Genomic DNA, 12,616 nt, shown 5'->3' with positions numbered 1-12,616 from the left:
ATGTGACATTTCAACTTGTCTTACCTTCACAACTACAAGGGCCAAATTAAGGACATATTTCTAAATCTACTATCCTTAGCCTCATAATCAAGTACAAACGTTCACTGTTGTAACCTGAATACTTTAACATAATAGTTATTCATTCATTTTCTGAACGGTCTGTTCAGGCATTTCTTCAATTTCTTTATTAAATGACTTTCATTTATAGCATCATTTGTCCCCTACCACACATTCACCAGCTGTTACCAGCTTAAAGGCAACACAAGCATTTGTGCATACGCCATGGCTAATTGTGGTGTTCCCACAGGCCCACCTAGGATTACACTGGCTAAAAGCCTAGCTGTCTTCACTGACTCTGAAGAAGCTCATGACTGGTTTGATATTTTTTTTAAAAAAAGCCTGCCAACAGTACTTTCTTTAAAAGTACTCTACTTTTCTCAGGTTCTCGTCTTTGTTTTCCCCTACCCACATACACATTTACATAATGTCTTGGGCACTTTGAACTTCTTAAACAAAATCTTTTATTAGCTTTTCAAATTTTTATCTAAGGAATTTTAAAAATAATTTACTGCCCTGTCTCCTTTTTTCCCTTGCTCCTTCTTAACATCTTTTGTGATAAATTGGATTAACAAGAAATTATGTTATTGGCTGTGGTAGGCTGAATAGTCCTCTTAATCTCTTGAAACTGCAAATATATTACCTTACATGGCAAAAGAGACTTTGAAGATGTAATTAAGATTAAGGACCTTGAGATGGGGAGATAATCTTGAGTCACTGGGATGGACCTAATATGAAGGAGGCAGGTTCTTAGAAGAAGGAGGCAAGAGGTCAGAGGGGAAGAAGATGTTTTACTGCTGGCTTTGATTATAGAACCCAGGAATGTAGTTTCAATTCTGCACCCAATTCTAATGTGTCGGGGGGTGGTTTCTTACACCACCAAACAATTCTCCAACACTAGCTGGGCATCTTACAATTCAACTCCATTCTAACACTATCTACCTGGAGATAGCATCAGATCCTCCAAGGGCTCAGTCCCACAAGTCTATATACCCAACCCCTCCCAACTTCACGTGATGCATGACTACATTATTTTTTTTACAAATCACGTATCACAGCAGACAGACTTTAGATGCTAGAAAAGTCAAGGAAACCTAGCCCTGTGAACCCATTCAAGATTTCTGACCTCCAGAAGTGTAAGATAATTAATTTGTGTTGTTTAAGCTACCAAAATTTGTGGTAATTTGTTACAGCAACAGCAAGAAGCTAATACATTGGTTTGTTGTTGTAAGCACTTTTTTTCCTATGTAATCAAATGTATATACCTATTTTTTACCTGAGTTTCTGGATCTAATCATTTTCAGGCCCCAGAACCAGATTTTGATTCTTCTGAAATTGATGAATGGATACCCTTTCTTTTATTAAGATTAAATATTATTAATTGGACTAACAAAAACAAAAAAATAAATAAATATGCAATTCTAGGCTCACTTGTGGAGGGCAGTTAGTAAGAGATGATGACTGAAGAAAATCCCAGAAGACAGTTCTGCCCCAGAAGACTAAGCCCTGTGTGACCTGGGGAAGGCTCTTTACCTCACTATGCCTCAGTTTCCCCCTCTATAAGAGAGGATTGAATAAATCCAATGGGTCTCAACCTTCTTCTGGGTTAAAAGTGATTTTGAAAGTGATGAAAGCTATGGACTTTCTCTCTAGAAATAAAAAGTATGCATGCATATCCACATAAACTTTGATTCTCTAATTATAGGTGTTTCCCTAGCTAAGGATCCATGGACCCAGGTTAGAAAACTATAAGCTAGATACACTCTAAATTCAAGATATCTGGGACTGTTAAAAAGGATAATCAAATAGTATTTTTGGCTCCTAGTACTGCTCACAAGCACTATTCCCATGCTCTTTCCTGTATTTGATCTTTAAATAAAATAATAATCAGAACAAGCTCCATTCCTATATTAGCCTAGCACTCATCTCTTGCTGCACTGGAATCCTTTGCACATAGACTATAACTTATAGAATCTCAGGCTGGAAAAGATCTTCAGAGTTATATGACTTAAATCCCCTCTATTGTCCAATTTTCCACATACATCATCTCTGCCAGGTTGTCACAATCTCGGAAATAGCCCTTTCCATCTCCAGACAGCACTGCAAGTCCCATTCTACTCATTAGACAACAGAGGCTCAGTGTCAAGGGACTAAAAGCTTGTAGGTGAACCAGGAAACGATTTGGAACCAATACCTTTTAATGGTTCCAAAATTTCTTAAAACAAAAAATGCAAAATGGAAATTAATAACAATTTCAAAAGCAAAGTTACAAAAATCCATTCAGAAGTGATAAGCAAAGACTATGTTTTGACATATTATAAGGCAATGCCTCTAAAGGTAAGGGTTTCCAGGCCTAATTAATTCTTAAATGACTTGGGCTCTGACTAGCATTTCCCCACACCTCCACCCCCATTTTCACCTGAAATCTGACTCTATAACTTCTGCTTAAGATGCCTGGTTCTCATCCTTCGATCAATTAAAAAAAAAGTTCAAAATCTTCTTTACTATAAATGACAGCTATTATTTGTAGATGGCTGTTAGGAGAAATTCTCCAATGTTACTGTAAAACATGCTTCAAATTCCATCAGCTGGTCAGTTCTGAATCTATTCCAGTTTGGCCATGTATCTAGTGGCTGTGAGTATTGTTTGAAGAGAATGACAATGATGGTGAGGGTGATGATGCAATTTTATTCATATTGTGAAAAATTGTGCCCCCTGGATCTCAGTCTATGAGTCAACTGGATTAACCAACTGATTGATTTTCCAATTTGGAAAAAATGGAAGTTCTACTTCAGAAGCCTGGAGTCCTCCCAAGACCAAGCAGAGAAAAGATAAGGATCTAATCTGGCTGAAGTCCTTGCACTCTCAAGATTAAAATCCTTTATCTTCTCATTCAATTTGACATAAAATGAACTAAGTAAGCCTGGCTTACAATAACATGTGTAAATATATATATATGAACAGCCACTCTGAAACGGAGTCAGAGCTACCATCCCAGAGGAATTGCCTTGCATGTCCTATGCCTGGGCCTAAAACAACATTATACCAAAAGAATTGTTTGCAAAGATAACAAGAAAGCAGATTTTATGACTACCAGACTGAAAATTAAAAACATTCTTTAGAATTAGTATCATTATGTTAGCTTATCTGCACCCATAAAAATGTTTTCCTTCTGTTGATGTAATTGTTCTCCTTCCATTTCTCATAAATACCCATTGCCTTTGTCTCCTAATAGGAATACTATTTGGGTTTTGCCTGAATCAGTGTGCCCTGAATAACTATTCTTTTTTTTTTTTTTTATCTCAAATAAATGCTTGTTGCCTCTCACTTTGGCCTTTTATTTTAGGTTAACACATAGATTAGAACATGCCTCTTTTATAGAATGACTTTTGTGGGTAACTCAGTCCTACCTCCTCAGTCAGGTGTCTCCTCTACAGGTGTAGAGTCTCACCAGGAGCCTAAAATGAGAGTGTAGACAGCATGGAAAAAGTTTTCCTTTGACATCTCCCCAGTCTATGACATGTATATCCAAATAAAAAGTATATCCTCATCTTTGCAGTGACAATTTTGGGCAAATCACCTTTAGAAAGTATCTCTTTTAGATTTTTAAAAATCATTTTAAAGATCACTTACCCTAATCATCTTAATTTTCAGTACTATTATGATAATAACTTTTTATGTAGCAGTTTATCTGGAATGTACACAAAGGTTGTTTTTGTAGTTATTACTTCAAATGAATGATGAAATATTTATAGTAACAAAAACATATAAATAACCTAAATGGACAGTCATAAAGGAGTAGTAGAATAGCATGCAACCATTAAATACTATGTTTAAAAAGTGTATATAGTAATATAGAAGACAATTAAATTATTATATAAAAATAATAGTTTATATAATAAGATTACAGCTGTGTAGTACAAACAAATGAAATCTGTTTTAAAACAAGCTGGAAGGAAATGTACAACAATGTTAAAGAGTGGCTATCTTCATCTGAAGATATTTTTCTTCCTAAGTTTTATTTTTATAATGGAAGGAAAACTCACTCAATTCCAAACATTCTTGAAAGGAAATCGATTGGCTATATTGCCTTTAGGGAATTAGAGACCCCAGTGGTGGTATTCTATGGAAGGCAAGATGGCAGCACCAAGATCATTGTTCAGAGATCTTGTCTTTCTAGCTTTTTATGTCTTAATTTTGAATCCAAACAACCACTTAACTGCACTCATTTCTACCCCAACACACACACACACACATAAATTAATGAAGTAGGATAAGCTTTCTCCGAAGAGCTATTACTATCACCTAAGCCTCCTTATATTCTTCAGGTGGTAGTCAGCCATATGCCCCATTCACTGCCTTTTCTCTGAAAGTCTTGGTAGGCAAGAGAAAAGAAGAATTTCTTCATAATAAAACATATCAAATTATCTCTGAAAAGCAGTGCCCGTTCTCAGGATGATCAGTATAGTGAGCCAACCACAAAGCCTTAGATTGTCAAAGGCCATCATGATTCAGACCACATAAAAGTCAGGCAGGTCACCTCAACTTTGAGATCAGAGAATATTGTCATGATTTAATCACAATGTAGGTTTTTTAAAAAAATAAAAAATTTATACTACTTTAAAAGTGTGGTAGTCAAGTATGGACAGGGTTGTAGGGAAATGGGAATGTAAATTTAATAGAGCCACTTTGGAGAGCATATTAAAACTGAAAATACCACACCCAATGGCACAGCAATTCCTCTTCGAGCCATATATCCTAGAGAATAATCACACATGTACACAAGTAGACATAGTCAAGGATTTTAATTGCAGAAATGTTTGTTTTTATGAAAAATTGGAACCCACAGTGTCTTTCAATCGGTAAATGGATAAATAAAATTTCACATATTTGTATGGCAGAATATTTACAGTGGTTAAAACTGGCAATCCACATAGCATATGAATCAACATGGATAAATCTATATGTGGGTTAAAGAAATAGATATTTGATATTTAAAAGAAGCATCTATAGACTTACAGTTTCATAGGAATAAATATCAAAAATGTTTAGTGAAAAGAGCAAATTCTAGAATGACATCTGAAGAATAATAGCATTTTTCCAAAATAATAATAGACAAACTAGACAGCTTTAAATTTTGATAAGTCCAAATATATATGTATGTAATAGAACAAGAACATTCTAGAAGGAAACACATTAAAATCATAACAAGAATTACCCCTGGGAAAAGATGGAGGGGACAGGGATAAGGGATTCTAACACTGTTTGTGATATTCTAATTTTTCAAAGGTAAATACATCCCAGTGTTACTTGTGTGTTTATAATTTCTTTTTTAAATTCTTGTCAATTATTTAATCCTCTAATACATTTCTTATATCCAAGAAGTTAAAACATGGAGCCTTCTGTAAGAAAGTGTTTCCTACAGCACCACACACACTTTTCCACTCCTTTCTCTCCACCCTCACCACACCCAGCACTCCCACTCAGTCAATTTCACTGATATTGCGAGAAAGCGCCCCAAAACTTTGGTTACTTTAACAACACTCTTAGGGACCAGAGCAAATCACATTGGCAATGACTCTATGTAGAAAGTTATGTCAGAAAACTGGTAGAAATGCCATTTCGTTTAAAATGATCACCTGGATTTTATCCTTGTCCTGATGATTTTGAGAGCAAGGAGTTTTAGATTTTGGCACCAACCAAACCAAAAGGAGAAAAAAAGGCAACTCCCCACATTTCATACCTGTCAAAAACCACTGCAGAATAAGCCCGCTCAGCGAAGATGATGTCCGCAGCCCAGAACTCCTTAGTGGCCTTCAGACTCCTGCCTTTGCCATCCGAAACGAAGACCTCCACATTCTCCATTCTCCCTATTGTCATCTCACGGTCTTTCAGGCAGCACTGTAGATATTTAACACTGAGCCAAGTCGCTTGTCGTTGCGGCTATTTCAGCACCTTCAGCATCCCAAAGAGCAAGCCTATAAATGGACAAGCCACCTCCCCTTCCCTTCCCCCTCTCGCCGCTGGGCCCTCACCTCCCCCCACTGTCACTTTTCCTGGAGGCAGAGGTGGTCAAGCAAGAAGACAACAGTGATGTGGGAAGGGTGTCATTCATCACCCTGCAAAGCTGACAGAGCGAAAACTGACTGCGTGGCTCCGGGATTGGGCCTGAAAATTTGAAAAGTTCCTTTTGAAGAAGTTCAGTCTAAGATGGCAGTGGTGCTCAGCTTTGGTTGGATTAGAGAGCACTTGGTCAATAGGGTATTTTTAGCAGCCAGATGCCTCTGTCAATCCAAAGTAGACAGCTGTAATTGTCTAATAGGAGAGGTGATGCCTGCTGCTCTGGGACTCTTCATCAGTCAGGCTAATACTTTCTCAAGTGAGATGGCCCCTTGTCCCCTTATTCTCTCCCCCAGGGTGGACTATTTTTAGAAAATTAAAAGTGGATTGTAGACACTAAACTATCGCTTTGGCATACACATAACAGTACTATTTAGACTCCAAGGGGCATTCTTCTTCTCCAGTACTACCTGCAGTTCCCAAGGCACCCCAGCCCTGAAAATAAAAACCTTCATTTCTCTCTTTCTATCTATCCTTCATTTCTCTCTTTCTAAAATCTCCCTTTAACCTGTTATTATTGCCTGGAAAATACCAACATGCCCTGCCCTTCTTATGCAGGAGTGAAAACATGGGAGAGATAATTCTAAAATCTCCAGTGAACTAAATACCAGCTCTCACTCAGGTCGAAAAGACACTTGCAGATCTGGAGCTATGGCTTATCTTCAATGTAATATTTTTAGTTTCTGCGATGCATCTATTTATGGGAACCTTGTGCTCTAGATCTCTAAGTATAGTAATTCTCAAGCATTAGCTTCTGAGTCAGATCTGTATTTGAATTCTGAGCCTACTACTACAACTTTGAGATAAAACCTGTAAAACAAGAGTGATAATTTCTACCGCTCTGGATTGTCATGAATATTAAATGAGATAATATGTATAAAGGACATAGTACAGTACTTGGTACTTCATAAAGAACTCATTAAATGATACCTATTTTAGTTTTTAAAAAATTGTTGTCACATTGTCTTCCCAAAACTATCAAGATGTGCTAGAAATTCTAATATGTCTTCAACCAAATTGCATCTCCTGAAATTCTTTGACTCTTAGAAGCAGATCAAATATCCTTTGACATACTATATATCCTGATTTACAGGTCAGAACACATGGCCCCTAGAGCTAAAGAATATCTCAGTGACTCTCAATGTATCCAGAAAAGCAAAAAAACTTAAGACATTTAAAGTTGGGTACCCCAAAAAGTAAACATTACATGCTTCAAAAAATATATATTAAAAGGAGTTATTTAATCCGGGTTAGCTTCAAATAAATGCCTAGACCCATATAGCCTGGCAACTCGGGTCCTTGCAACAACCAGAGCCTTCCCTCAGCCTGGCAGGGATTATGTTACTCTAAACAGTGTACCCCTGAAACAGGTTCAGCCCAAACCAAGGTTGAGGACAAAATCTACCTGTCCTAAGAATGGAAAGAGAGAGAGTATCAAGCCCAATGCTTCAGTTCTATCTCTGAGTCTCAACCTTATCAGAACAAGTATTATATTATTAACGCATGATAGACAGGATAATGGCCCCCCAAAGATGTCCGGGTACAAATCCCTAGATCTGTGAATATGTTACCATACATGGTAAAAGGGACTTTTCGATTAAATTAAGGACCTTGAGAAGAGAAGATTATCCTAGATTGTCTAAGTGGGCCTGATGGAATCATAGGAATTTGAATAAGAGGAAGGCAGGGGTGTCAGTATCAGACAAAGAGGTGTGACAATAAAAGCAAGACATTTGAATATGCTATTATTTCTGGCTTTGAAAATGAAGGAAGGGGCCAAACTATAAGATAATAAATTTGTGTTATTTTAAGCCACTAAATTTGTGGTAATGTTACAGCAGCAACATGAAACTAACACATAAAGTATTATACTTACGTTTCATTATAGTAAATATTATGTAACATCTTTTGCTACTTCAAAATGAAATTCATACATAATATAATCTACTAGTTCATACCTAAAAGACATAAATTACTAACTCCAATTTTCTGAATGTTTGTGTCCCCCACCAAATTCAATAGTTGAAATCCTTCTCCTCCCCGCCAAAAATGATGGTATTAGTACTTTGGAAGGTGCTTAAATTATGAGGGTAGAACCTCAAAATCCCATGAATGGGATTAATGCCTTATAAAGGAGGCTCTGAAGAGATCCCTAGGTCTTTCTATGAGGACACAATGAGAAGTCTGTGACCTAAAAAATAGCCTTCACCAGACCATGCTGCTGGCACCATGATCAAGGACTTGCAGCTTCCAGAACTGTGAGAAATAAATTTCTGTTGTTTATAAGCTAACTCAGTCTGTGGTGTTTTGTCATTGCCACCTAAATGAACTAAGACACTAATCTAACCTAATAAAAGAGAAATATAATGAAAGTTACTTATAATAAAATTATATATGTTTGTTGTAAATTAAATATAGTGCTCACTATGCCTCTAGCGGGTACAACTACATTAGAAAATATGATAAAGTCAGATGTTTGCTCTTAAGTGGAATCACTGTGATAGTGAGAGCTAAAAATGTAGGTTGAATTTGGAAACACAAATACCACAAGGGCACTGATATCTGTGACATGGTTTTCTGAAATGATGACTGACTCTTAGTCAAGTTCTGAATGAAATAAAGTATAATCTTCCTTCAGTTAACAAGAAGTTGAATTCCTGAAAATTTTAGTGTATTTTAAAATTTTATAAAAACTACTCTCTAATTAAATATAAAATAGAATTCCAGACTAAGATAATCATAAAAACGGTTTTCACTACCTGAAATGAGCACCTGGATATTTGAGGCTGTGCAGGATGGGCAAAGATTCTACACTATTTCAAGGTGTCCCTTGCTTGGCAAGACATCTGGCATCTCTGTCCAAGATCGAGACCAGGAGTGTTGGCGTTAGCTATCAGGCTGTTGGCTGGTAATGGGAAAAGAGACATGGGGCCTTCCTATGTTGTATCAATACAAATTCTATGTAAAAAGTTTTTGCTCATCTGCCCTTGTTGTCTTCCCAGTCCAATTTTTTCCCCCGTTGGAATACAAATATTTCTTTATGGCCCTGACCCTTCCTATAATATGCCAGTTGTACCTCACAATGACTGTGACAACCACATATAGCTCCCCTTACATTTCTAAGATGCCCCCTAAGTGGTGGTACTTGCTTCCATTGATAATTGCTGGTCTTAGTCATCAGGAAAAGTACATCGAGAATTTCAAAAGAATTTCTTATTGCCTTGCTGGAGATGGTTAGCCAGAGAAGAAAAAAAATCAGGAAGGACATGAGAGCTTTCTTCAATGTCATACATTGATGTATGGAAGAAGTACATTCATTCTGCATTTCCCGTGAGATCAAACTTGGGGCCAGAGTGGAAATAACCATGTGACAATGGTGTAGTGGTTAAGATTGTAGACTTGAGCTTCATAGCCCTTCACAATCATGTTTCTGTTGAGCCCTTTTCCACTCCAAGAAGAAGGAAACTTTTTCCATCGTTAATGATTTTACTAGCCCTGCAGTCTCTTTCTTTCATGAGTCTGGATAAAGAAGGTGGTAAGGAAGGGAGAAAATGAGATAGCTCAAGCTCAAACTGGTCCAGGAGAAAGGTCTGAGCTGGGAGATTCTAGACAAGGAAATGACAAGGATGACTACTATGGTTCTATCTACCTCAATTTCAGTCGAACTTCTCTCCCACTTCAGTCCCTACATACATGCAAAGAACATTGCTATGACTACCTAGTACTCCCATACATAAAGTGGGGCAACTGTTGCAGGGTAATGCTAAGCAAGGGTAATGCCAGGTCCCCAGTCATGTACCTCAAAGGTAGAAGAAGGTGACATGAAGAGGCCAAGAGTGGGAGCTGTTTTGGAAAGAGTTATCATTCACAAGTTTTGACACAGACTTCAAGTATCCTCTCACTATAAACTCCACTTGTTAACCTGCATCTTGGGTAGAATATGTTACCAGATTTCACATTGCAGCCTCCAAATCTTTAACCATAGTTTGTACTCATATTGCTGTCTTGGCCCTTTTGAGCAAATAATCTAAGAGGCCTTCAGGGAGTGATTGTGTTCCGTTCAGTTGGACATGTTGCAATTCTGAAACTATATAGAAATAAGTGTTTAAAGCCTGATGTAGTAAATAACAGCCCTTAGAAAGGGAAAAAAATGGCGTAGATAATAGAGGCTTTGTTCATCCCTCTGGCGACCAATCAAAGTTGTGATGGAAACAAGGAGCAGCAGCAAGGAAAAATCACCTGGGATTTAGATGAACAAGCCATACAACTAAGGAGAAGTCCAAGAAATCACTCTGCAACTACAGAAGGTAGGACAGGGCAAGGACGCAGGGCTGCCTGGTCTCGAGCAGCTGAGTGAGACGGAGGTTGTGGCAGTGGCAGACACCTCTTAAAGGGGTCTCATCCGCCAGTGGATTTTCACAGTGACAGACCTGCTCGCTCTGAGCACCAGTGCCAATTAAGCTGTGCACAGAGGGCACCAGGGACTTACAGGCAGACGTTATCAGAGTGAGGGCCGAGTAGAAATTCGCTCTGTCCAGAGGTGCCGGCAGTATCCATTGTTCTCTCTTGAGCCCTCCCTCCTCCCAGTGTGTGGACACATCACTGCCATAGCTGGGAAGTCATCAAACGGGATAACAGAGGTCGCTCTGCCCAGAGGATTCCCTGAAACTCTGCCTCCCCCAACTCATGGCCCCACCTCAGCCACATCCAGGTATATCCTCAGCGAGCAAGGTGCTCCTTGCTGAGCAGCACCTAGACTGACACTGGAGGCAGCTGGCCTCGGTTTCTGGTGTGGCCTTTTGAAGCAACTATAAGCATAGCATCTGTGGATTGCTTGCTGAATCTTAACAGGTGGCCCTGGAAGAGTAGAGGCTTGGGCTAAATTTGGCCTGCAGCTGAACTCATCTCAGGACTGTGCCACTGGACACCTACTTCATAAATCCACACTGAGAAGACCGGGAGACTTAGGAGCTTTGCTTAGTACATAGAAACAGATATGGAAAGGCATCCAAAATGAGAAGACAAAGAAGCAGAAACCATATGAGAGAACAGAACAGAGATCCAGATAGAATGGAGTCAAGTAATCTACCAGATGCAGGAGTCAAGTAATCTACCAGACCAGTTCATAACACTGGTCATAAAGATGCTCAGTAAACTTTTGGGAAGTGTAGATAAATTCAGTGAGAACTTCAACAAAGAGATAAAAAACATAAAATAGAAATGGAAATTATAAAAGGGACCCAGTCAGAAATGGAAAACACATTATCTGAGATGAGAAGTATATTAAAAGGAATAAACAAAGGAATAACAAAGTGAATAAAGAAAAGGATCAAATGTCCTATCTAGAGGACGGGAAAGCCAAGGGCAAGCAATCAGAATGGCAAGAGATAAAATGCCAAGACTATAAAAATAATTTAAGGAGTATATGGGACACTACTAAGGGTCCAAATATCCATCTGATCGGCGTAACTGAAGAAAATCAAGATTTTTGAACAGCTGTTTGAAGAAATAATGATGGAAAACTTCTCTAACCTGGTGAAGGAAATGGACATAAAACCCCAGGAAACTCAGAGAATTCCAAAAATCAGGGATCCAAAGAGGCCCACATCAAGACACATCATAATTAAAATGCCAAAGGTTAAATACAAAGAAAGAATATTAAAAGCAGCAAGAGAAAAACAGTTACTTTTAAGGGAACACCCATAAGACTGGCAGCAGATTTCTCAAAAGAAACTATGCAGTACAGAAGGGCTTCGCACAAAATATTCGACAGGATAAAGACCCAGAATCTACAACCAAGGATACTTTATCCAGCAAAGCTATCATTTAGAGTTGAAGGACGAATAAAGAGCTTCCCAGACAAAAATAAGCTAAAGAAATTTACCACCACCAAGCCAGTATTACAGGAAATGTTGGAGGGACTTCTTTAAGAAGAGAAAATACAAAAGACTCACTTCAGATTAAAAGACACACATAGACTAAAAGGAAGGGGATGGAAAAAGATATTGCTTTGATGGACTTAGAAGATATTTAAGTCAGACAGAGAAAAATAAACACTATATGATTTCACTTCTATGAGGAATCTAAGGAATAAAAAGAACAAACTAATCAAAAACAGATTCACAAATATAGTGGACAATTTGGTGACAGACAGAGAGGAGGGGGTTTGGGGGCTGGGAGAATGGGGTGAAGAGTTAAAGAAGCACAAATTAGTAGATGATGGATGGTCATGGGAATAGGGAGCATGGCATAGGGAATGCAGTTAGCATTAATACGTTGGCTAGGTGCATGGTCAGGGGAGGGAGGGAGCAATTGGGGGGATCGTTTTATGAACTATATAGATATCTAACCAATGTACTGTATACTCGAAACTAATTAAAAAAAAAAAAAAGAACAGCCCTTTATCACTGGTTGTGACCTCTGTTGTACCTGGAGCAAA

The 12,616-nt window shown here is 38.1% G+C and overlaps 1 protein-coding gene across 2 annotated transcripts in view; it reads right to left on the bottom strand.

The window, feature by feature from the left end:
- Positions 1–6,024, bottom strand: part of SMYD1 (SET and MYND domain containing 1) — a 62,968-nt gene extending 56,944 nt beyond the window's left edge. Inside the window, exon 1 of one of the 2 annotated variants that reach the window (XM_011375265.1) lies at positions 5,801–6,024. In XM_011375265.1, coding sequence (XP_011373567.1) covers positions 5,801–5,937 — 137 coding nt within the window. In that variant the 5' untranslated portion in view covers positions 5,938–6,024. The remainder of the gene's footprint in view (positions 1–5,800) is intronic. The other variant, XM_011375266.1, reaches the window with a different exon arrangement.
- Positions 6,025–12,616: the final 6,592 nt, after the last annotated feature.

The sequence above is a fragment of the Pteropus vampyrus genome, unplaced genomic scaffold, assembly GCF_000151845.1.
Source record: "Pteropus vampyrus isolate Shadow unplaced genomic scaffold, Pvam_2.0 Scaffold269, whole genome shotgun sequence".
NCBI lineage: Eukaryota > Metazoa > Chordata > Mammalia > Chiroptera > Pteropodidae > Pteropus > Pteropus vampyrus.
Note: the sequence above shows the minus strand (reverse complement) of the source record. Positions and strands in the feature narration are given on the sequence as shown.